The sequence below is a fragment of the Salvia hispanica genome, chromosome 3, assembly GCF_023119035.1.
Source record: "Salvia hispanica cultivar TCC Black 2014 chromosome 3, UniMelb_Shisp_WGS_1.0, whole genome shotgun sequence".
Taxonomy (NCBI): Eukaryota; Viridiplantae; Streptophyta; class Magnoliopsida; order Lamiales; family Lamiaceae; genus Salvia; species Salvia hispanica.
Window position 1 is genome coordinate 34,911,354 of NC_062967.1, and position 24,308 is coordinate 34,935,661.

Consider the following 24,308-nt stretch of genomic DNA (forward strand, 5'->3'; position numbering starts at 1 on the left):
AAGATGTTTGAAACATTTTATTTTTAATGAGATAAACTAAAAAAGAAAACATTTTATTTGTAATGGGATAAAAGAGGGTGTATAATTTCAACTAAAATTTAGAAAGGGCAAAATTTAACGTTTAGAAAAAAACACAAATCATCATATTTTATTTTTAAAAATTCTAAAAAAATTGATAACCACGTGTCAAGCTGCCACTGGCTGATCAAACTGCATGCATTGGGGGGAGGGTACGCAATATTTTTTCTAGGCAATTAAAATATAAAAACATAAACCCCGTTTACATAAACAATGATCAAAGTGATAACTGTACAATCATTATTGATCTTCAAAATAAAAGAAAAAAGAATATGGGAAAATCCTCCATCGCCTCCATCAACCACATATTCAGATCAATCATGCACACTTTTGTGAAGACAATCCGCTTACTTGTGTTGACCTCTGTTTCAATTTCAATTTCAATTCTTCTTCTTCCCATGGTAATTTCCGATTTCGATTGAGAATTACATTCATGCAAATGCACTGTTTTGTACTTCTTCTCAGCTTCCTCTTCGCTTCTGCAGGCGCCGCCGATCACATCTCCATCAACTGCGGCGAAGACGATGCACCGGAAGGCTCATCAACGGCGTCGACAGCTGCGACGACCGCCGCGGATCCGATTCCCTACGCCACTGCGCGGATCTCCCGCTCTCGATTTTCCTACTCCTTTCACCTCGCTCCAGGTCAGAAATTCATCCGATTGCACTTCCTTCCCGCCGCCTACCGCGGATTCGAAAGCTCCGGCGATTTCTTCACCGTTGAATTCGGTCCTTTCACGCTGCTTGCTAATTTCAGTGCCTCAATAACTGCTCGTGCGCTTTCTGTTAATGTTATTGCTAAGGAATTTTGCGTAATTGTGGATGAAAATGGAAATCAAACCTTCGATTTAGTGTTCTCTCCCGAGACTAGCCAATCTAGGTATAGTAATTATGCTTTCGTTAATCGAATTGAGGTTATACCGGTGCCTTCCACCGTTTCATACTGTCACGGTGGGGATAGTGGAGTTGATGTGATTGGGGAAAAGTCTGTAATCTATGTGAACAATGCTACTGCGCTTGAGAGGGTTTATCATCACAATATAAAGTGGGGTGATATCTCGTTTGGGCATGATATGTTCGGGGTATGGGCATCGATTCTTAAAGGAAATGGAAACAAGGGTAGTGATCTCACCTGGAGAGTGTTTGTTGATGTAGGATTTAGGTATTTGGTGAGGGTTCACTTGTTTGATGTAGGGATTGGGATGGATTTTGTTCTTATGATTGATGGCAAGGTTGCCTTGACTAGTGTTGACATGGTCGAACAGTCGGGGAATCGGAGTGTTCTTTGGTATAACTACATAGTGATGGTGCAAGGGAAGAAGAGTGAGTCTAAGCAAAGAATCTCTATCTCTCTGCATTCTCGTAGTGAATTGGTGGCTAGACGAGGCCCGATTGAAGGATTTGAAGTGTTCAAGTTAAGCAACCATGACCTCAGTCTTGCCTCTCCCAATCCTCTGCTTCCACCAGGAGATTCGCTGTCATACTCTGCCCCAACTCTATTACAATCTCTTCTTGGTCACAGAAATGCTATTGCAACTGTGGTGTTTACTTTAATGGTGAACATCGTTGTCCACAAAATGTGGGCAACTGATTCTTCTAAGGATGAAAACGAGCCATCTGCCAGGGTAAAGCGACCTTGTCGTCACTTTTCACTAGCTGAGATGAAATCAGCAACAGACAACTTCCACAGCAGAAATATTGTTGGAAGGGGTGGATTTGGGGATGTTCTCAGAGGGTTCATGGATAATGGGAGAGAGATTGTAGCCATAAAGCGGTTGAAACAACGCTCCAGTCAAGGGGAGCAACAATTTTGGTCAGAGGTCGAAATTCTTTCTGAGCTGCGACATGTGAATCTGGTTTCTCTCATTGGATACTGCTGTGAGCAAAAGGAAATGATTCTTGTTTATGAGTATATGCCCAATGGGACATTGGCTGACCATCTCTACAAACTAGCCAGAGAAAACAAAGATTTTTATCGTCTCTCTTGGAAGCAACGACTTAAGATCTGCATTGGAGCTGGCCGAGCACTAGATTATCTTCACACAGGCCTTGGGATCATACATCGAGATGTGAAATCTTCAAACATTTTGCTTGATGAGAACTTTGTGGCTAAAATCTCAGATTTTGGCTTAGCTAAGACCGGATTTGGCAGTGGATCTCAGATCCAAAATAGCACACTAGTTAGAGGCACACGAGGATATTTGGACCCGAATTACTGTGAAACGCATAAACCAACAAAAAATAGTGACACGTATTCTTTTGGTGTGGTGTTGTTGGAAGTGCTGTGTGGGAGAAGAGCGCTGGAGCGATGTGATGAAGAAGATAAGTTTTGTCTGACTAAATGGGCTATAGATAAAATTAGTAAGGGACAGGTTGACCACATTGTACATTCAAGTCTAGTAAGTGAAGTATCACCAGATAGCCTGAAGACGTTTGTGAAGGTTTCAAAAAGATGCCTGCATGATGTACCAAAAAATCGTCCAGCAATAGGTCACGTTGTCATGAAACTTGAGCTTGCACTTCAGCAGCAGGACAAGGCAGAATCTATGGGTCCAAATGAGGGGACTAGAGGCGAGAATTCGTATTCATCTACTGATAAATATCAGAAGAAGAACATGAATCTTATGGTACCAAATGAGAAACCCGATATTGTTGATGCCTTGCCTCAGATGGAGAATGCGACATCCTTGGCTCCTGAGGTAAGAATTATTACTGTTGCCATGCCAAGTAATGATAATGATAGAACTATCTTATCGACTAAACCGAAATCAACGGCGAAAGTGAAAACTGTTACTTTTCTTTCAAGTCAGCAAATTAACAGATCAGTAGTCAGTTCTAGAAGACAAAGTGGAAGGAAATCCATGATGCATCTGATATCACAAAAACTTCAGATATCACAAAAACTTCGGCAGTTGAATGGTTTTTGGAAGACCAGGAAGCCCACAAACAAAATGCATATGGTTGGAACCTCAGTATCAGGTATGTTTTGGTAGTAGCTTGATGGATGGTTTTTTGGTTCCCATATGGACTTGTTCGTTGATATAACAGGATTTCTGGCCGTTCATTTTTCTCGCTATATATTTGCAGCTCCAATAGCAAATACAAAAGGCATATCGGGTGGCAATTCTGAGAGAAATGATGAGATTATTTTTAGTCCCAGTCCGGAGTGGAAGATGCTGGCCGAGCCCAATATGAGGGTTTTCAGCTTAACAGAACTCAAGGTCGCGACTCACAATTTCAGAAATGATTTGGTCCTGGGAGATGGAGGTTTTGGCACGGTTTACAAGGGGTGGCTGGTTGACAGAGACAACGCTGAAACAACCATAATTGCTGTCAAGAAGTTGGGTTCTGAAAGTATGCAAGGGTTTTATGAGTGGCAGGTACAGTACAAACAATAGAATTGTTTTCACCTATACTCTGCTTAGCATAGCTTAGCTTGATCATATTTGTATGAGACTGGGAATGGATGATGTGTACCTTTTGCAGTCCGAGGTGAGTATCCTTGGAAAACTTTCTCATCCCAATCTGGTGAAGCTCTTGGGCTACTGCCATGAGGGAATGGAGCTACTACTTGTGTATGAATTCATGGCCAAAGGCAGCTTGGAAAGCCATCTATTTACAAGTAAGGCTTTAATTCATTTCATTTGCTATCATCATATCTTCTCATGTTGCTTCACATTAGAGGTACACATTCTCTCCTAGAACCTAGTGCTATATAGTTTACTTATAGAGTTCTCCTTGGTTAGGGAGCATGAATGTTCCTCCACTTCCATGGGACATTAGGCTTAAGATATTGATTGGAACAGCTCATGGCTTGGCGTTCTTGCACATGTCTGAAAAACAAGTTATCTGTAGGGACTTGAAGCCATCCAACATATTGCTTGATGGAGTAAGTTGACTTCTGCCTTTCAAGTTTAGACCAATTCGTTTCCACTTTGATTAAGCTCAAGTGATTTGTCCGCAGTCATACGAAGCGAAGCTATCTGACTTTGGGTTAGCAAAGTTGGGTCCATCAGCTGATAATTCCCATGTTACGACACGGATTATGGGAACATATGGTTACGCTGCTCCCGAATATATCGCCACAGGTAAAATATGGCCAACTCGCATATATCCCAACAGAGGTCGTAATCATCACATTATAATGAGTTGCTTACTTTTGCAGGGCACTTGTATGTGAAGAGTGATGTATATGGCTTTGGTGTGGTGTTATTAGAGATGCTGACAGGGCTGCGCTCAATCGACAAACAACGCCCTCATAGACAACATCATCTTGTTGATTGGATGAGGCCATATTTATCCTATAGGAAGAAGTTAAAGAAAGTGATGGATATCCGTTTAGAGGGAGCATATCCGACTAACTCAGCAATGCAACTATGTAAGGTTGCCTTTAATTGCCTTAAACCTGACCCCAAGAGTAGACCCTCTATGCAGGAGATAGTGCACACACTGGAAGGAATTGATTCTGCCAAAATGAGAGACTAGAAGAAGAGTATACCTATGTATGTGCTCTGTTGAAATTTGTTATTGTGGCAATTATTAGAGTGAGTCATACCTATGTATAAGCTTTGCAATGTGAATTACTTAAAATTTGTTAAAATGTCACAGATTGATTAGTGATAGAAGCCTACAAGGATAAATATAGTAGCACATAACAAATGTATAGAAAGCACAAATCAAATAGCAATCAATTAAGTATATCCAATTTCATCACAGCCATCAATTTCTTAGAAATTACTCCCTCTGTCCCAAGGAAGATGACCCCTTCCTTGGGCGGCACGGGAATTTATATAACTTTATTTTAGGTGTGAAGTAGAGGGAGTAAAATAAGAGAAAGAGAATAAAGTAGAGACAAAGGTGTTACAACTCGAGGCAATGTTCAAAAATAACCCAAGTTTAGGAGAAATAATCACAACACATATATCTATATATCTTTTTATGATTGCTACTTGAAAAGTGTACTACATAAATATTGAAAAAGGAGATTAAAACCAAATAAAACTTTGCTCACAAATAAACCATCTACAGCCCTCCGCAGTTGTAGGCCGGGCCGGGCCACTCGAGCTGCGATTAAACCAACAATTCACAACTATAAGCCCAATTTCCCAAAGCACATTATTTTGGAAACGGTATACTAATTCAGAAGGGTAGAGTAGTTGAAAATTACAAAAAAATAGATTGATTATTCAACTTGATGAATCAATCAAGCATCCAAGAATCCGAAGAGCTAGTTTGTGCGCTCGAGTCTCTTGATGTTCTGGATTTGCATACCAGGATTGAGTCCCTTGGGGCAAGCTTTAGCACAATTTAAGATTGTATGGCACCGATACAGCTTGAACTCATCGTTAATGGCATCCAGCCGCTCCTTTGTATATTCATCTCGACTGTCCATTATCCATCTGCACAACCATCATCACCAACAATATAAATCATCACAGAATTGGCTCAATTACTACTAGTCAAATTCTTTACAGCCATATACTATTGTTTAGGAGAACACACTACTCGTGAATTTGGATGTATGCTAAGTTGATTTAGCTACACAAACAAACTTGTGGGAACTATATTACGAAAGGAAACATTTGCAAGAATATTGTTTACCATGTTTCAAAGTTATGAGAGAGATAAGAAGGTTTAGAAGACATTTACTTCTGATGATTGATAGACTTCATAATTGCGTATATATATTGACACCATCCTAATATTTCAACGGAACATTAACCCAAGCAAACTGCCTAAAACTACAGCCATAGATTGTTTAGAAAGAACACACTACTCACGAATTTGCATGTATGCTAAGATGATTTAGTGCGACAGGAAACATTTGCAATAATGTCATTTACCATTATTAAAAAGTTCAATAGTTTATGAGAGGTAATAAGGTAGAAGGCGTTTACTTTTCATGCTACGATTGATGCAATCCTACCATTTCAACGTAACATGAATCAAGCAAAATTAGCTTAAATGATTATTCAGAGCCTTAGGATACCCAAAGTCCCAATCCATCTTAGTTTATGGATTAGCTTGTACTATTTTCATCTATCCTAATCCTCAAAAGTAAGCGACTCCTTAGAGTAACTAACTGCATGTAGCATCTTAGGTAGGACAGCAGGCAATAATGTTGATAATGTAACAACCCATTCGTGAATGCTTTCCAAACCTGAACTAGCTTCCAATGATTCCGTGGCATCAAACGAATAACATGACTGTAGTGTTCTGTTGAAGATGAGCCTATACTATTTTCATCTGTCCTAATTCTCGGAAAGTAAACAACTCCTTAGAGTAACTAACTACATGTAGCTTCTTAGGTAGGACAACAGGCAATAATATTGATAATGTAACAACAAATTTTATCCGAACTTGAACTAGCTACCATTGATTCTGTAACATTAAACGAATAACACGACAATAGTGTTGCATTGAAGATGAACACAATTTTCCTAACTCACAACATCAAGAGTCAAGACCTTAACAGAGTTACACTTTCCCTCAATCAACATATCAGACCAACAATATTCATGATAAGAATCATCAAAGGAACAATTACTTCTCCCCAATTTCACATACATAATCACACATCTCAAAATCTGACAACAGCAACACGAAATTAGATACCTGTTGGCATGGAGAAGCGCTGCGGGGCCCAAGTAAGACTCCGGATTCCACCAGTAGCTAGGGCACGATGTGCTACAGCAAGCACACAGAATGCACTCATACATCCCATCCAGCTTCTTCCGATCCTCCTTGCTCTGCAGATTCTCCTTCCCCGGATTCTCCGGCGGACTCTTCCGCTTCAACCACGGCTCAATCGACTTATACTGGTTGTAGAAATTCGTCATGTCGACCACCAGATCCTTAATCACGAACATGTGCGGAAGCGGCGTGATCATAGTCGCGTCCCCGCCGGATTCTATCTTGGTGAGACAGGCGAGACCGTTCCGGCCGTCGATGTTCATCGCGCAGGAACCGCAGATCCCCTCGCGGCAGGAGCGGCGGAAGGTTAGGGTTGGATCGACCTCGTTCTTAATCTTAATTAGGGCGTCGAGGACCATGGGGCCACACTCCTTGAGGTCGATTTCGTAGTTCTGGAGGTCGGGCTTCTGAGGCGTATCCGGATTCCATCGGTAGATTTGGAAGGTTTTGGGGGTGGAGCTAGGTTTCGCCGCCTCCGATGCGTGTTCTCTGTAGATGAAAGCTCTGGCCGCCAGTGACAAAGCCGGAACCCTTGCTATCGCTCGTCGAACCAATCCAATCGCCATTGATGTGGTGCATAAAATTACTCGGTGGACTCGATGTGGGCTCGATTTAATATCCTTTAATTGATCGCTCTGCAATGTTTCGTGCTTCTAAGATATTGTGTGGTAAGAAAAGAAGGGGGTTCAATAGATCTGCTAGTATCATTTTTCTCATGAAGGTGTTTGATTTGATGTTATCTAATTTTGTGCTTATTCTTTTTCGGATTTGGGAAGACTAACCTGTTTCCTGTTTATCATGGATATCCTTAATTCTTTTAGTTTTATTGGAAAATTCCTAATTATAGCTTTTTGAACTTCACCTCTCCTGCATTATAATGGTTCTACATGAAGTCTGGGTATTTATTTCATGATTATGTTTTACATACAAGAAAGCTTGTAAATGCAAATAAAGATACTGAATTAGGATTCGTTTAAAGGAATACATCTGATATTTTCTTCCTAGCACTACAGAGTTTGGCTTATAGGTAACGATTAACATTGTGTTACTTCCTTGCACCCTTTCTCTACTGTCTTGAGTCATGTAAACATCACTTCTCCATGCCTTCATTTTTTTTCCCTGGTTCCATGTCCATCCCAACCGAAACGAAAGGAGAGCATAAGCGAGAAGAATTAGAACATAAAAAGAATTAGGAAATGAAAAGAAATCTGTGATTGTGCTATTTTATTCGAATTGACGTTCCCCTCCCCCCCAATTGTCTGTATCCAACTCCTATGCAGCAACTTTTTGGTTGTTGGAGCTAGTTTTTGTATGTCGTCTCCTTTTTTCTTGATTATGTTTCGACATATGAATTGTTGCAGTTACTTTTTTTGCACACAATACAGATGGAAACCCCCAAGATTAACATGTGATATGTGTGTGTTTGTGTTGGATTTTGCAGATGAAAAGGTAGTGTCAAAGAAAGGAGAAATGTCCAGATTCTGTGAAGTGTTCAATAATGCAGTGTTCAGACTTGTTTGTTAAATGGCAATCTGCCAACACTTCAATTTGTAACCCTGTGAACAAGAATCATTTACTTCTTTGACGTGTTTGTTATTTCCTTTTTTGCCAAAGATAAACGTATTACAAACTGAGTTGTGTTTCGTCGTCTGTTACATTTAGTTAGTCTTTGGCTCTTTTGGTGCAGTTCGAAGGATTCCTTGGTCCAAGTATTCAAGAGATGCATTCCTAAACAAGTCACGGAGGGTATATAGAACGTACCTTGTCTCCACATTGGATCAAGAATAGGGCCATCGAGCTCGCCCAACCAACAACCAGAGCTTTATGCATTATGCCCCCTCATCTGTGCTCTTTTTGCTCTCGTCTCTCTATTTCTTACGTTTTACTCTCTTAATTCTCTCTCTCTCTATTTCACATCCTCTCGGATGAGTTCAATTGGAGTCTGGGAAACAAGTTGAGCAAACGAACACTTTCGAGCCTGAGGGCTCCTCATTGTTATGGCATTTTCGATTCAATAGCTTGCAAATTACATAGGTATAACTCCCGCAATATCTATAAAAGAGATTATGAAATTCGACTAAGTAATGTTTAGACCTTGAAAATGCACTCCACCTCTAGACGTCAAAGAAGACACCTTAATGTCGAGGTCAAAAGTTTCAGATTTGAGTCTAAGTTTCGGATTTGTTTTCTGAACGTGGTTTTCTTTCATTTATTTTGAATGATTTATACAAGAGGAATGAGAACATTAGAAAATGGAGGGCCATTTATTACTTAGATGATTACCCACTTAATAACGCTCGGCTTTTATTTAGGTGAATTGTGTTAATTCGTGTGTATTAAAATCATATAACCACACACTCTATTTATATGTGTGTGTGTTTTCTTTTCTCTTATAGTTCTCTCTCCATTTTCATTTTTCTGCAATTTCGGCACCCATCCTTCATGACGTCTGTAAGCTCTTCCAATCTTGATAATCAAAACTTGATTTTTATCCATTTCATGCATTCATGTGTGTGTGAATTTGATTATTGGAAATAAAAAGATAAGAGGGGATTGATTTCATATTTCATCATGCAAACATGAAGTTTGGATTTGTTCACAGTGATCCTCTAATGCTTTTTCATAAAACGTGAACGTCTGTTCATACAAAAACGATGTTATTTGATGAATTGCAAATAAATTCATATTTCGGAATTTGATCGAATTTCATGTTATTTTTCCTCACATAATATTATCTGAGATGACATGATATTGATAAAATGAAATATGAGAATTTAATTATGGCAGAGCGAAAAGGGTAAGCCGTTACCAAAATATGGTGAGTGGGACGTGAACAACCCTGCCTCAGCCGATGGATTTACGGTCATCTTTGCCAAGGCTAGGGATGAAAAGAAGGGCAACACCCCCAGCGGAGGTCAAGGCCAGCCCAACAAGGAACTGGCTCGAACGCAATCGCGGTCATCGACCCAATATGACCCTAACAAGGTTCTTTCCTCCCAAATTGCATATAACTCTAGTTCCAATAATGAAACTTTAACCTTATTGCTCTCTTTGTCTGTGATTATACATGTCTTACTTTTTGAGAAGAAATGTGGAGAATTGCGTCAAAAAAGTTAAGAGGGTGTGAGTCATTTATATCGTAAAAGTGCAACAAGACAAGTAATAGAGCAAAATGAGATGTATAATCACAAACATAGGAGCATAAATTTCGGAATTATACATGTCTTTACGTAAGTGATTTTGATTTTTGAATATATTCCAATATTGTGCAGAAAAAGTGGCTTTGTTGTTTTTGAAATGCCAATGCCGATGCCATAGTGTGAATGAAACTACAAATGTAATATAGAAAACTTAAACTCGAGAGCTTGGCTTTGTACGATTATCTTCCGATCGATCAGATGTTCGAGTTGGCGCAATCAGAGAAGTAAATGAGGAACCACTATTGATATTTAGAAAAAAAATATATATTGGATCATCAGATAAAGGGTAGATACATAGATATTTTTGTTAGGATGTTATATATACACATGTAACATTTTTTTTATAATGAGTAGTGAGTCTATTGACTAGTTTTTTCTTCACGATTTATACGTCTCCTCCTTTGAAAGGGGGAATTTATGAAATTCGTAATAGAAAAGGTGTTGGAAAGAAATCACGCGAGATCACGAAAGATCAGGAGCACAATATATGGAATCAAATCATACCATAGTTAGAATGCAAATAAATGTAAATTAGGTTTACCATGTATAGAGATAACCTAGTCTATATAAGCTCTAGTCCTTGTACAGTTTTTTGAATGAATAAGATTGAATCATTCTGCCGATTTCTAATATGGCCTCAGAGCAGTAACGATCCTGGCTCAGAAAAATTTCATCATAGCCGATATACCAATTCCTGACCTTTTTTAGCCAAAATCAAACCAGCAAACTGACCGAATCCTACACAGAATTATGTCAGATACAGAGGAAGATACCAAACTGAATCCAGAACAGAAAAGCTTGAGAAACAGCAAGGGCATCACCATAGCATTCAAGTTGAATGGAAAGAACTACCCCTTATGGTCAAGGCTGATCAAGGTGAAGATCGGAGGCCGAGGGGCGTACTCCTACATCAAGAACGATCCTCCGGAGTCAGGGAGCAGAGGGTTCGATGAGTGGGAGGAGAACGACCTGGTGGTGTTCTCCTGGATCGTCGACAACATTGAGAACGACATAATCGCTGATTTTGCCCATCACCAAACATCAAAAGCATTGTGGGATAGCCTCGCTGTAACATTCGAGAGCAAGGCGGACAAATATCTCATCTACCATCTGGAAGATAAAGTAATCGCAATCAGACAAGGAAACCTCGACTTAGAGACATATTACCGCAAACTCCACGGACTATGGGTGGAGATTGATCGCTGCCAAAAGCAGCCTGTGACTTGCTGCGACAAAGGAGTAGATCAATACAGAGTACATTCAAACGAGAAGAGATTGATCAAGTTCTTAACGGGACTAAACCAGGAGTATGATGTAATCCGGCGAGAGATCTTGAAGGAGGAGCCATACCCATCAGTAGCGGCAGCCTACGGGTGGGTGAAGACGGAGGCGGCTCGACGTCGAATCATGCCACCAACATCCGCCGCACCCACCATAGACGCCGACGGCAGTAACGCCGATTCATCACTTGGGGATATTGGACATGGATTTGCTGCACAGAGAAATTGACCGCCGCACCGGAATGGACCATCGCCGCGCCCCACCGCCACCAACAGCCGACCGGGAGACCGCCCAGATACGTCGAAATTGTGGTGTTCCCATTGTGGAAAACAAAAACACAGATGGAACACCTGTTTTAAGCGATTGGATACCCAGATTGGTGGGAGGAGCGACGGAAGGCGAGAGCCGCACAAGCTCAGGCGAAATTCGCCGCTGGAGTAAGCAGCGGCGGACAATCGCGAGGAGGAGATGGTGGAAACCCCAGGGAGACGGTCGGGGTCAGATCGGGAAACCACCAGGAAGGTCAGCCCAGCGGCGGCGGCGTGCGGGGCATCAGAAATTTCGCCGGGCAAACGGAGAATGGAACAGCGACGCCGCTTCAAGGAGGTAAAGGGTTTGGTTTTAAACCAAACCCTAGAAAAACTCGAAAATTGCAATTACACCCCCATCAGTTTGATAATTTAGAAAATAGACCCCATCCCTTGATTAAATGCACCCCTGACTCTCTAAAATATGAAATTGACCCCATTTATGTGTCTGAAAATTCTTTTGCACCCCTATACAATATTTCCGCTGCATTTCATGTCCAAAATATATCTGATACACGTACGAGAGGATGGATATTTGATTGTGGTGCGACTGATACTATGACTCCGGAAAAGAGTGATTTTGTTGATTTTAATGATGAAGTTGCTAAGACATATATTCGGACTGCTAATGGGGATTTAATTACTGTTGTGGGTTCCGGGACTATTGAGATATCTCCTACACTTCGTCTTAAGAATTGTCTATATGTTCCCACATTATCTCAACGGCTGATGTCAATTAGTCATGTAACCAAGGAATTGAATTGTACTCTCCTAATGCATCCGGATTTTTGTATCTTGCAGGATATTCAGACAAGGAGGATTCTTGGGCGTGGCACTGAGAAGCATGGACTCTACTACGTGGACGAGATAGCTCAAACTGGTAGTGCGATGCTGGCTCACGGATCCACGAAACAAGAGACTTGGCTCTGGCACCGAAGACTAGGACACCCTTCTCCTGGTTATTTTAAACTTCTTTATCCGAACATTTCTATTCCTGCTAATTTTGCTTGTGAAACTTGTGTTTTGGCCAAGAGCCACAGACAGTCGTTTAAACCTACAAATACTAGAATGAATTCCATATTTTCTTTAGTACATTCGGATGTGTGGGGACCTGCCCCAATTGTTGGTGGAAATGGGTTTAGATATTTTGTGATATTTGTTGATGATTGCACTAGAATGACATGGATTTATTTTTTAAAACATAAGTCTGAAATTTTCGATAGATTCGTCTCCTTTCTCAAATTAATCCAAACACAGTTCCACACTAGCATTAAAACCCTTAGGTCCGACAATGGAAGAGAATTTGTTACCAATACCATGACCCGATTCTGCAAAGAAAAAGGAATAATCCACCAAACCTCCCGTGCCTATACACCTGAACAAAACGGGGTTGCCGAGAGAAAAAACCGAACCATTCTTGAAATAACTCGAGCCCTAATGATCGAATCCAAAGTCCCGAAACATTTCTGGCCCGAAGCCATTGCTACCTCTATCTACCTTATAAACCGCCTCCCAACTAAAATCCTTCGCATGAAAACCCTACTTGATACCCTATCCAAATTAGCCAAAATTCCATAACACCTAAATCTCTCACCCAAAGTCTTTGGATGTACTGTTTACGTCCATATCCCAAAACATGAAATATCCAAACTATCACCTTGTGCTACCAAATGTGTCTTCGTAGGGTACGGGCTGAACCAAAAGGGTTACCGATGTTATGATCCTCTTACCAAAAAGTCACTACCACTATGAATTGCAATTTTTTGGAAACCGAATTCTTTTACCACCAATCCCACCTTAGTAGTCAGGGGGAGAGTGATCCAAGTAGTACAGTGGACTATCTAAGTTGGGTTGTGCCAATTCCAAACTCTTCGATTGAGGACCCACCAGAACCCGCTGTCACTACCGCCGAGCAGGTCTCACCACAAGAGTCAGCTCATCCACCTCAGAATTCTCCTCCGACGATATCCGAGGTAATTCCTGAACCCGATCCCAGCTCTATACCGGTTTCCACTGACTCTGTTGACACAGAACCGCGAGAGGAGGAAAATGTTATTGATGGAGACACAGGACGATATACACTTCCCTATCGGAGTACAAGGGGAGTACCACCGAAACGATACTCCCCAGAAAAGATTGGCAAGAAGAGTCGCTATGGGGTGGCAAATTTTGTGCAAGGGAATTTAACCAAAATGGCCCGAGCATTTGAGGCTGCATTGTATGAGGAGGAAGAGATTCCACAGTCAGCCGAGGAAGCTATGAAGATTAAGCACTGGAGAGAAGCTATGTTTACTGAGATGAAGGCGTTAATGAAGAATAATACGTGGGTAAAAGGGAAGCTACCCGAAGGAGTGAGGACTGTTGGGTGCAGATGGGTGTTCACTATTAAGAGAAGGCCAGATGGTACTATAGAACGATACAAAGCCCGACTTGTGGCAAAGGGGTACACCCAGACATATGGCATAGACTATGATGAGACCTTTTCTCCAGTGGCAAAGATCAACACCGTGAGAGTTCTGTTCTCGATTGCCGCAAATAAGGATTGGCCGCTTCATCAGTTTGACGTGACCAATGCCTTTCTTCATGGAGAGTTGCCAAAGCCAGTTTATATGGAACCTCCGCCTGGATTCACAGAAGAATTTCAAGATGGGGAAATCTGCCAACTGAAGAAGACATTGTACGGGCTAAAGCAGTCCCCACGTGCATGGTTCGGAAGATTCACCGAAGTGATGAAAAAATATGGGTACAAACAAAGCATTTCCGACCACACTCTGTTCTTAAAGAAGAAAGATGGTAACATCACGTGCCTCATTATATATGTCGACGACATGATCATTACAGGAGATGATACAGATGAGATAGCTGAGCTGAAGAACTTGTTTCAAGAATTTGAGATGAAAGACTTGGGTTTTTTGAAGTATTTTCTGGGAATAGAAGTCCTAAGTTCGAAGAAGGGGATATTTATAAATCAGAGGAAGTATGTGTTGGACTTGCTAGCTGAGATTGGGATGCTAGACTGCAAGCCAGCAGACACCCTGATGGTTCAGAATCATGGATTACAAATAAAGGAAGGAGCTAAACCGACAGATAGAGGAAGATATCATAGACTAGTTGGGAAATTGATCTACCTTTCTCACACAAGGCCGGACATTGCCTATGATGTAGGAGTGGTGAGTCAATTTATGCATGCACCTCAAGAAGAACACTGGGAGGCAGTCTTGAGAATTATTCGGTATTTGAAGGGTATTTGAAGGGGACAGCTGAGCACGGGCTCATATTTGAGAAACACAATCACATGGAGATACATGGATTTACTGATGCCGACTGGGCAGGGAACCCGAACGACAGGAAGTCAACCGCCGGATATTTTACCTTTGTCGGAGGTAACCTTGTTACGTGGAGGAGCAAGAAACAGAAAGTGGTGGCACTCTCTAGTGCAGAGGAAGAATTTCGATGAATTAGAAGTGGGTTGACAGAGATATTATGGCTAAGGAAACTCATGAGCGAGTTAGATCTTCGCCCAATCCAACCATGCAGACTCTTTTGTGATAACAAGACGGCAATCAGCATCTCGGAAAATCCGGTAGATCGAACCAAACATGTGGAAGTGGATAGGCACTTCATAAAGGAGAACATCGAAGCAAAGATAGTTGAGATGCCATATGTCAAGTCCGAAGATCAACTAGCGGATTTTCTGACTAAGGCGGTGAACTCAAAGTTGTTTCAAGAGGTACTAGGCAAGTTAAGTATCGGGAATCCCGTTACTTAACTTGAGGGGGAGTGTTGGAAAGAAATCACGCGAGATCACGAAAGATCAGGAGCACAATATATGGAATCAAATCATACCATAGTTAGAATGCAAATAAATGTAAATTAGGTTTACCATGTATAGAGATAACCTAGTCTATATAAGCTCTAGTCCTTGTACAGTTTTTTGAATGAATAAGAAGCATACAGAAATAAACATTAATAATACCCTAACTTAAATACTAAGCTAATGAGAAAAGAAATAAAAAGACAAGAAATCCAAATGAAGAAAAAACTTTGATTGTGTTTGAATCCGAATCCGAAGCACGGGAGGCTCCATCAGAGCCATCCTGTGCCACGACCAACACGATCATATGCTGCCCCATCTCGCAGTGGCCGGTCGAGCCGCTAATGAAGTAGAAAAAACCGGTCCGGTTAAGAGTGTAGATGGTGTTGCCCGTGTTGGAAAAGAAGTTGGGCCGGCTCGAGTTGCACTCCTTGTAATCTCCTTTCTTCACTTCCATCACCGAGTCTTTCTTGTATCCAGATTTTCCGCTATCTTCGTTCTTCCTAGCAAGCTCGTCAAGAATGCACTTTGTGCTATCATCAAAACGACGTCTAAACGTTGGATATCTTGTTATAGATTTAGTGATTCCCCGTAGTCTTCAAAAGCACGCAGCAGAACAAGAATCAGAAGTAACACAATAACAGAGTCTAACAGCTTTCAAAGAATTTTGGACTATATAATCTTTACCTTCGAGCAATAGCATCAAGTTCGGCTTGTCTAATCTCGGATTGAGGAACTGAGCCAATAGTCGAGTTCTTCAACCTTACCGGATCTCCACTCAGTAAAACCAACTTGCCAAGGTATTGCTCCTCTTCCTCAGAAAGTTTGTCGGCTTTGATCTGGTCTTTGATGATTATGAGCGGATTAAGAAACCACTCGAAAAACTTGTCTGAGGGCCTATTCGATGAAGATATTTCAGTCACGTTGTCGCCTGCATCAACAGCAACAAGGCCAAAATCCGTTATATGTCTTGTATTTTCTCGAACAGAAAGGAAAAAGGTCCAAAAAACATAGATGGATCGCTTACTTAGCAATATGCCAGTTATGTCAGCTTTTGCTGAGCGTAGAAGTGCTTGAAGAATGCAATAGGCAGGTAAGCCAACGCTTAGCACTCCACCACCAGATTTGTCGTTCTTGTCATCCTCGATATCTTTTAAGGTTATTATCCCTTCCGAAGCCATCACTCCACCCTGACGCCGGCACTCCTCAAACAAGGCATCATAAGACCGAAAGTTAGTAATTTCTCGTTTTACGATTCTCAAACTGTACCAAAAATATACCTCGAGAGGCTTCAACTCGACCATAGGTGGCATTAGAGAGCTCGTTCGTGAGGGCGCCTTTTTGAAAGAACTCGGCCGTGAAATAGAAGTGGACGAGTTAGTGTGCGATGGAGGCATCTTCGATTTCTTTGTATAACGCGGTCTGTACGAATTCCCATAAACAAGAAAGAATTAGTTTTGGACATTCGATAATCGATTATGAAACGATGCTAAGTCACAGATGTCGGAACCTAGGAAAGCAGGACCCTTCGGGCATGTCGAGGATATCGTTGCTGTATTCGTCGTAAATAGAAACCGAAGCAACAATGTAACACAATCCATACCAGAAAGACCTCTCCTGAAAATTGATATAACAAACATGATGAGATTTCGTTCGAAAAAAGTAAGTTGCGCGTTCAAAGGGAATTTCACGTAAGCGCCCAAGAAGATGCTCGACACCATGGAGCCCAACACGGCCCCTACAACCGCCAACGGCCAGAGTAGAATGGCCAGACCAGCGAATGGCACGCAAATAGTCTCCAAGAATGGTCCTTCACGTCCGATGCAATCGTGAAACAAACGATGCCAGCCCTTGAAAAGCATGTAAGGGCTCTTACACAGAGCTATGATTGAGATCACGGGAAAATCGACAAATGCACCGAGCACCCCAGCTATTAGAGCTTGGGGAACGTAAATCAACCTGCGATATAGAGCAGAAATTCAACGAACTACATGAGACATTACCGAAAGAATGATATTATGTGCCTCCTTGCGTTCTACAAAATCTTGTTGCAAGTTCGTAGATCATTTTTATTATCTAACATGAGTACCAATACCAATATTCGGAATCTCGAGTAGAGCAACTTCACGATATACAACTCATATTAATTGCATCTGCAACCGATTTTTATCAAAGAGTTCCTGACGAGGACTAAATCTGCTAAATCATTACACTCACGTTCCATTATAAAACTATCAATACTATATAAATGCGGGACCCACATTCTACTAACGTTTTCCATCCGCTTTCCTCCATATTTCTTAAAATACGAAGGGAGTATTAAGTTAATGAACCTGTCATTTGTCAACATTTTCAAGACGCGATTTTTAACAGCATCGAAAAAAAGCAGACCTGATCTCATAGTGTTTCCCCTCTGCAGGTCCTTGACGTCGTAGCTCATCCATAATCGAGAAATAAGAAAAGAAACAAACATCTAAGAAGTCTCGGATAATAGTGAAGCTTCCTTTCAGAGTGCTACAAATTCCATCCTGCAAAGTAAAAGTCATAATTCGAAGCCACGAGGGGAAAACAGGAGCATTACTTCAACATGGAGAGATTCACTCACGTAAATACAGTGATAGAATTTGTCCGTTTTCCCTTCCTCGATTGCCTGGAACGTGGCAAACATTGGTGCAAGCAGGCCGTACGCTGCACCACCAAAGACGGCACAGGCAATTCCAACGGGGGGCCATGCTATTACAAAGATGGGAATGCAAATGCACAGCACGAGCTTCAAACCGGGACCAAATTGTTTCGTGCTGCAATAGCAGGGATGCATCAGTTTGGTCTCAGTGTATGAACTACGACGTTAGTATGAACGTACCTCAAAACGCAATAATAGGTATGAAAGCAGTGAATAGGCAAAAGACCGAGTATTATCACAGAGATGCCAAACGTCATAACAAGAAACACCACCGGGAACATCATAATACCTGAGACAACAAACGGAATCAGCAAGGGATCCATTTCTTGAAACATAGATGCAATTTCCACTCGAAAAATCACCCACCAAAGCGAAATAAATCCACAACAGTTCCCAAATGGAGAATCACAAAATGCCTTCTGTTCAAAACTTCCATTTCATCTAACACTAAAATACCACCATTTCTCAAGCATAAAACCAGTGGTGAATCTAACTGAAACATTAGGCATTTCTTGAAGAACAATTATGCAATTATGCTATCATTTCACTTTTACAACTATTTTGGCTGTGGACCCCACATTTCCCTAACGCATCTTGCTCACAACTTTATTATAAGACTGATATATAAAAGTATACCTAAATTTCGACTAACGCTCTCCCATTCACTTTCATTTACATTTCTTAAAACTAGTGTCGAGTCAAAATAAGACATTTAACGGCGGATGGAGAGAGTAGTACACACCTACTGCACACACGGCAAACCCGGGCAAATTGTTGCCAACATCAACCTATATGAAAGGAACTACAACTACCTAAATTCAACAAACATGCATATATTCAATCACACTCTGTATGAATTACCCAACAAAGTGAAATATATCCATAGTTCTCAAATGGGAAATTCTCATATTGTCTCACTAAAATGCACATTACATCCATCTCTAATTCTGTTCACAACTTCCCATTTCATCTAACTCTTAAATAACTCCCAAATTAGGCATTTATTGATGAACAATCATGCCATCATTACAAAACACAAATGTTACCAACATTCCAAAAAAAAGAAGGAACTACAACTGCCTAAATCAAGCAACAAAAAAAAAAAGGAAATACTCCACCTTTGAGAACTCCCAGAATTAGAAGGCCAATGAAGAAAGGCAAGAAACGTATGAAACTCCACAAAGAAGCCCACAACCCCATCGGGGGTTCCATTTCTCTCTAGGATCTTTAATCAAATCCAACCAAAACTGCTCCAAAATAAGAGATTTTTTTCATAAAAGACAGCTTTTTTCCCTCTTGAGTTGCCCAATTTCAGAACCTAAGCACAAAAAACTTTGAAAATGGCAAAGAAGAGATGAAAATGGTGATATGTTAGTATAAAAATTGGTTCTTGAAAACTGTCGGACTGCTGCAGGGAAATTCCCTCCAGATTGTGACAGCAGTTTTCTGCTGTTGTTTGGAAGCAAAGAATATTGGAAAAGCTTTTCTTTTAGTAAGATTTTGAAATTGATCATCAACTTAATAAGTAATAAGTATATTTTGATGTGACAAGATAAACTTTTGACTTTTGTTAAATTAATTGATCAAAACAAAATATTTTACCGTATTCGGTACATCACATTACGATTATCCCATGTCGATATGAGTGGTGCATAAGATTATCAAAAACATAATATTAAAAGCTTGCATTGTATAATAAATATATTTTCAAAATTGCTGATATAAGAATGTTTAATAAAATTGATTTCATAATTATATTTTATAGTCTGTGTAATAATAACACAAATTGGTGAGATTCAATTAAAAATTAATATAATATTGTTAATTGCTTTCAACGTAAGCAAGCATCTATCATCTATCAATATATAAAGTGACAGTTTTTTGGATGCCACCTGGCACAGTTTTGGCAGGAAAATATAGTTTCGATAAATCGAGACCATGATGCATATAAATATAAATCGTCCAATGTGAGCAAGAATTTCCTTAGTCCATTTATTCGTTCGACACAACTTTCTTTTGTTTTATTTCAAGAATTCGAAGGCAAATTGATATTATTTGCAAAGAGAAGAAAATATCAGAGAAAAATGACTTCATATAAGTTGATTGATTCTTATGATTCTATATCTTCAGTTTTTGGGTTGTTTTAAGAGCTCATTTATCTGTAGTTTTTTTATGTTTAATACTTGTAGTAGAACTTTTTTATAGTTTTCAATGGATTTTGATAATATGTTGCAAATAAAGCTTAGATTTTTGTGATGTGACTGAAATTGTTTTATAAATACAAAAATTTCTCATAAAATTAGGTCTGAATTCACTAATATCAGCTCCGCAGAGATGATGACTTCTACAAATAAAAGGAAATGCATAACAATACCAAAAATTTACTACAACATCAAAATCTGGTGTCAAAACTTATCCTTGATGGAATGTCAGAAACATCTCAATCATCGTGCTTCGACCTCTTGCTACTCTTTGATTTCGCCTTCTTAGTTCCGCGATGCTCCTTCTTCCGTTTCACTGGTGTTGCTTCTGCTTTATCTTCTTCTGCTGCAGTTTCGACTTGTGGTGCGGGAGCTGCAGAAAAATGTTAACCACTTCGAACTTGGGAGTAACGAGCTTCATTGTAAAACGCAAAAGGAAGAGAAAGGAGAAGTTCAGTACAGACCTTCGCTACGAAAATGGGAATCGAAGACAACACTTGTGAGATGTTGTTTTAAGTAAACCTGCAATCAGTTCAAAGCTTAACAGTTAGCCCGGTATCAAATTAAATGTAATGTCATAAGCTATAGATGAAAACATTTCGAGCACGGATGGCAGCACATGCAATTTTTCTATCCCGTCACAAGATACGTGAAAATTGAAATTCTTATTCTCAGAATCCGTTACAGAGCATTTTCTTTACTAATCATAACACGAACATACCGCTGAGAGAAGCTGTCGCGTCTGTACATCCCAAATTCGCAAGTAGCTATCAAGCCCTAACACAAGAGCCAAAGATCCAGGTCAACGATATCTCCAGGATATAGGACGATACAAGCTCCAAGATTTTTTTTACATGAATTAAACAAGAATAAAAGAAAAGTACAATAGGATTATGAGTATTAAGTTTTTGAGCTATAAGGGATCCGAGGAGAACTTAATCTCCACAAATTTAAAATAACATCGGTGCCTAACTGGGACGTGGAAGAACAAATACTCACCACAGGACGCAACCACAGGTAGCTCAGGGTGCCTAGCAATGGCTCTTATACTTCCGGCACATTTCCCGATGAAGCATCCAAGAAGTTTCCCTAAAACATATTGAATAAAGATAAAATTAGAAAAATGACACCACCATATGTCTATAAAATTGCATAAACGTTGTTTCACATAGACAACTAGTCAAAACTCAAAATAAGAAGAAAAATGAATCATGTACATATAGAAGAGCAACATTATGCAAAAAAATAATCTTTAACTAAAGTAAAAATTGAATGTTTAGAAACGTAGATATATAGAGATTACAGAACTCATTGTTATATTGCCAATTTACTTAAAGTACCTGTACGAATATCAAAGGTAGCAAGGTCGCCTGAGCCATTTCCTACATATATTGTGTTTCCATCGATATCTTCGGAAACAGCCTTAATGGCGGTTTCTCTGAAATCAATTGAAATCACAGGCCTTCTCTGAGCAGAGATATCATAGAGCCGAACCTGCCAGATTAATAAACTTCGTTCAGGTTATCAACATAGGTTTCCTTTTCTTATGTGCTAGAACAAAGCTTGGTCCCGTCAACAAATTTTAAAAATAAAACAGTTGATGCATGGCTTAAATACCTGATGAGAGTTGGTCCCGGCAACAAATTTTCTATGATCGTCTTTACTCAAAAAGGTTGCACATGTAAACCAAGTTGGTGTGAAAATTCCAAGGCTGTCTTTAGGGGGCTACACAAAGATAAATCAAACCGTTAATATGTTTAATTTAAACAATCGGGCCTATCTCCCCAATCATACTGGAAACGGATAACTTGATGCTTACGGATTTCGCAGTCCAGATCTTCTCTTGTTTGTGAAGATCCCATAAGTTAACTTCAACACCCTTCCTGTGTTACATAAAAAATGACAAAACGTACTGTAAACGACCAACTACTCATTTCGCTTTTAGGATTGGAAACTCAAAAAGAGAAGCTTACCCTCCGAACAAGGCATGGTTTTCATCTTCACTCACTTTTGAGTACAAAATATTACCCGATCCACATACATTCCACACTGTTGGAGAAGGGTCACGAACAGATTTTTCTGGAGTTTTGCCTAATTTAACAGATTCCATTCTCACGTGTCCTTTAGTTGTAGAGGCGAGCAATGCGCATGACCTAAGTCGAGAGTTGATTTCTCATGAGGTAATTATTAGAAGGAAACCACGGAAAAAGAATCGGGGTGGACCCATTAACATTCACTATAACCCCAATACCTAGATGACGAGTCTGATTTATGCTTTTGCAACAAATGCACTCCAACAATGGAATCATCCTCAGGCTGACATAGATCCGGAATTTGAACTTGAAGATCCCCATTTATAGCACTAATAATTTCAACCTGAGATGTAGAGACATTACTTATTACTTATGTTGGTGAATCACATAAAATCTCAGTATGCAATACATCGATCACAAACGGTTCTCCAGAAGCAGAATAATAAAAACTTACAGATCCGGATTTCCTTGCAATACCGATCAGCTGCAAGATTTGCACATTTCCATGCAATACAAGTGACAGAATGATTAGAAGATATGACGAAATATATTATCATCATTGTTGATTAGTTTTAACAAATGCGTGTAAACTAAGCGTAGCTTTCGTTTCTAATCAAAACCTAACACCAACAACCAAAGAGGTCAAAAAGTAGTTACCGGATGAGACTCTCGATCAAGAATTGAAGCTGAAAGCACACATTTGGAGGCGTCCGGCTCGCCCCATCGTTCCACCACTTTAGCAGCATCTCCATTCTGCCCCCCACGGGCCTCTACAACTGTGTGACAAAAAAATCGAATCAGGATATCAACCAATTTCAGCACAAAACTCGAATAACAAACAAGAGACGTCGGCTCGTGTTTACCTTTGATGAGGCCGAGAGCATCACAGGTTAAGGCTCGAAGCGGAGGGCAGCCGGAACTCTCGACTGTCGTTGTACGCGGCATAACTCTTCCAAATCTAATCAGTACTCAGAGAGGCCGTCCAAATCAACAAATTATTTTCATATATTTAAGTTTTGGAATTCATTTACAACTGCAAGTACTAATAATGCTTCAATCTCAATTTTGTCCACACCTAAAAATTTCCAAGCTCATTCATCTTCTACAACATTAGCTGAATTTCTCACATAACAATTTTCGCTAGCTAAGAAAGTTCAATGAAAATAGTCACAATTTTTATCTCTATATAGAAGCCAACATAGGAGTACTATAATTTGAGCTCCAAAAAAACAATTTTATTGTATGAATTTATCACTCATCTCTTCCTTTCAATTTTTTCACTGTCAAGTTAAAAATTCCAATGAATTTAGGGCATCGCTAAGCAAAAATATTCAGAAGAAGAAGAAATTGACCTGATGAACAATGTCGAAGGCTTATTGGTGTTATTGAGCAGAGGCTGAGAAGACGGCGGCGGCGGTAATGGTGCTCGCCGGAAATTGAGAGAGAGAAGTGAGAGGAAATTTTATTGAATTTATTTAATTTTAGGTTTTGTTGTTTTAATTCAATAATTAAATGGGCTGGATTTGGTAGTGTTATTGGGCTTTTGGGAGACATGAAATTGAGGCTCCCTTTTACATTCACCAATTATTTTTATCGATGTTTGATATATCTAATTAATTTTCTAGTACTCCTAAGATGGTGACTTAATAATAATTTGGGTTTTTACAAGTTATGACTATTTGATCCAATAATGATTCCATAAGTAGCTATACTTTCGATATATAAACATGATTCAAGCTTAGATTTACAAGTTGAAGAGCTAAGTGCGCTTACACTTTGTAGCGTGTAAAAGCACGCTAAAGGTTTTGAAATCGAGGCTATTGTAACACAATCTTTAAATTTATGTTAGTATATTAATAAAAAAGAGACATTATAATTAGTTGATAGTATTGATTTTTAAAGCCTTTTAAAAAATTATTAGCTATTACTTTTATGAAGAAATTAGTAGTGCAAGAGTCCACCCTAAAGTGTTCATTGAATAGCATAAGTTGGGCCGATAAATTCGTTTGACTCAAATA

At 39.8% G+C, this 24,308-nt stretch overlaps 5 protein-coding genes across 7 annotated transcripts; 2 read left to right on the forward strand and 3 right to left on the reverse strand.

The window, feature by feature from the left end:
- The first annotated feature begins 355 nt into the window (after positions 1–355).
- Positions 356–4,702, forward strand: LOC125214194 (putative receptor-like protein kinase At5g39000). 3 transcript variants are annotated; one of them, XM_048115105.1, is made up of 7 exons: positions 356–479; positions 564–3,056; positions 3,165–3,457; positions 3,564–3,699; positions 3,824–3,966; positions 4,042–4,165; positions 4,243–4,702. In XM_048115105.1, the coding sequence occupies exons 2-7, from the start codon at positions 1,151–1,153 to the stop codon at positions 4,560–4,562; spliced, it is 2,922 nt and encodes a 973-aa protein (XP_047971062.1). In that variant the 5' UTR covers positions 356–479; positions 564–1,150; the 3' UTR covers positions 4,563–4,702. The 3 variants fall into 3 exon arrangements, with proteins under 3 accessions (XP_047971062.1, XP_047971061.1, XP_047971060.1); XM_048115104.1 differs by lacking the exon at positions 356–479 and having other exon boundaries at positions 486–2,776; positions 2,888–3,056; XM_048115103.1 differs by lacking the exon at positions 356–479 and having other exon boundaries at positions 486–3,056.
- Positions 4,703–5,062: 360 nt separating this feature from the next.
- LOC125214198 (succinate dehydrogenase [ubiquinone] iron-sulfur subunit 2, mitochondrial-like) lies at positions 5,063–7,336 on the reverse strand. Its single transcript, XM_048115114.1, has 2 exons — positions 6,693–7,336; positions 5,063–5,476 (listed from the first exon to the last, which is right to left on the reverse strand). The coding sequence occupies exons 1-2, from the start codon at positions 7,334–7,336 to the stop codon at positions 5,305–5,307; spliced, it is 816 nt and encodes a 271-aa protein (XP_047971071.1). The 3' UTR covers positions 5,063–5,304.
- A 1,812-nt stretch (positions 7,337–9,148) lies between these two features.
- On the forward strand, positions 9,149–10,495 carry LOC125214202 (protein NOI4-like). The gene is made up of 3 exons (XM_048115119.1): positions 9,149–9,221; positions 9,558–9,755; positions 10,043–10,495. Exons 1-3 carry the CDS (start codon positions 9,213–9,215, stop codon positions 10,064–10,066), a joined length of 231 nt encoding a protein of 76 aa, XP_047971076.1. The 5' UTR covers positions 9,149–9,212; the 3' UTR covers positions 10,067–10,495.
- A 5,053-nt stretch (positions 10,496–15,548) lies between these two features.
- On the reverse strand, positions 15,549–19,518 carry LOC125209961 (uncharacterized membrane protein At3g27390-like). Its single transcript, XM_048109538.1, has 9 exons — positions 19,175–19,518; positions 18,237–18,345; positions 17,979–18,171; positions 17,765–17,901; positions 17,061–17,332; positions 16,884–17,007; positions 16,401–16,795; positions 16,061–16,304; positions 15,549–15,969 (listed from the first exon to the last, which is right to left on the reverse strand). Exons 1-9 carry the CDS (start codon positions 19,266–19,268, stop codon positions 15,549–15,551), a joined length of 1,989 nt encoding a protein of 662 aa, XP_047965495.1. The 5' UTR covers positions 19,269–19,518.
- Positions 19,519–20,314: 796 nt separating this feature from the next.
- LOC125214196 (WD repeat-containing protein 74) lies at positions 20,315–23,746 on the reverse strand. Its single transcript, XM_048115112.1, has 13 exons — positions 23,643–23,746; positions 23,154–23,248; positions 22,948–23,066; positions 22,745–22,774; positions 22,509–22,633; positions 22,231–22,410; positions 22,077–22,140; positions 21,875–21,982; positions 21,598–21,751; positions 21,257–21,346; positions 20,979–21,034; positions 20,722–20,779; positions 20,315–20,630 (listed from the first exon to the last, which is right to left on the reverse strand). The coding sequence occupies exons 2-13, from the start codon at positions 23,233–23,235 to the stop codon at positions 20,497–20,499; spliced, it is 1,200 nt and encodes a 399-aa protein (XP_047971069.1). The 5' UTR covers positions 23,236–23,248; positions 23,643–23,746; the 3' UTR covers positions 20,315–20,496.
- Positions 23,747–24,308: the final 562 nt, after the last annotated feature.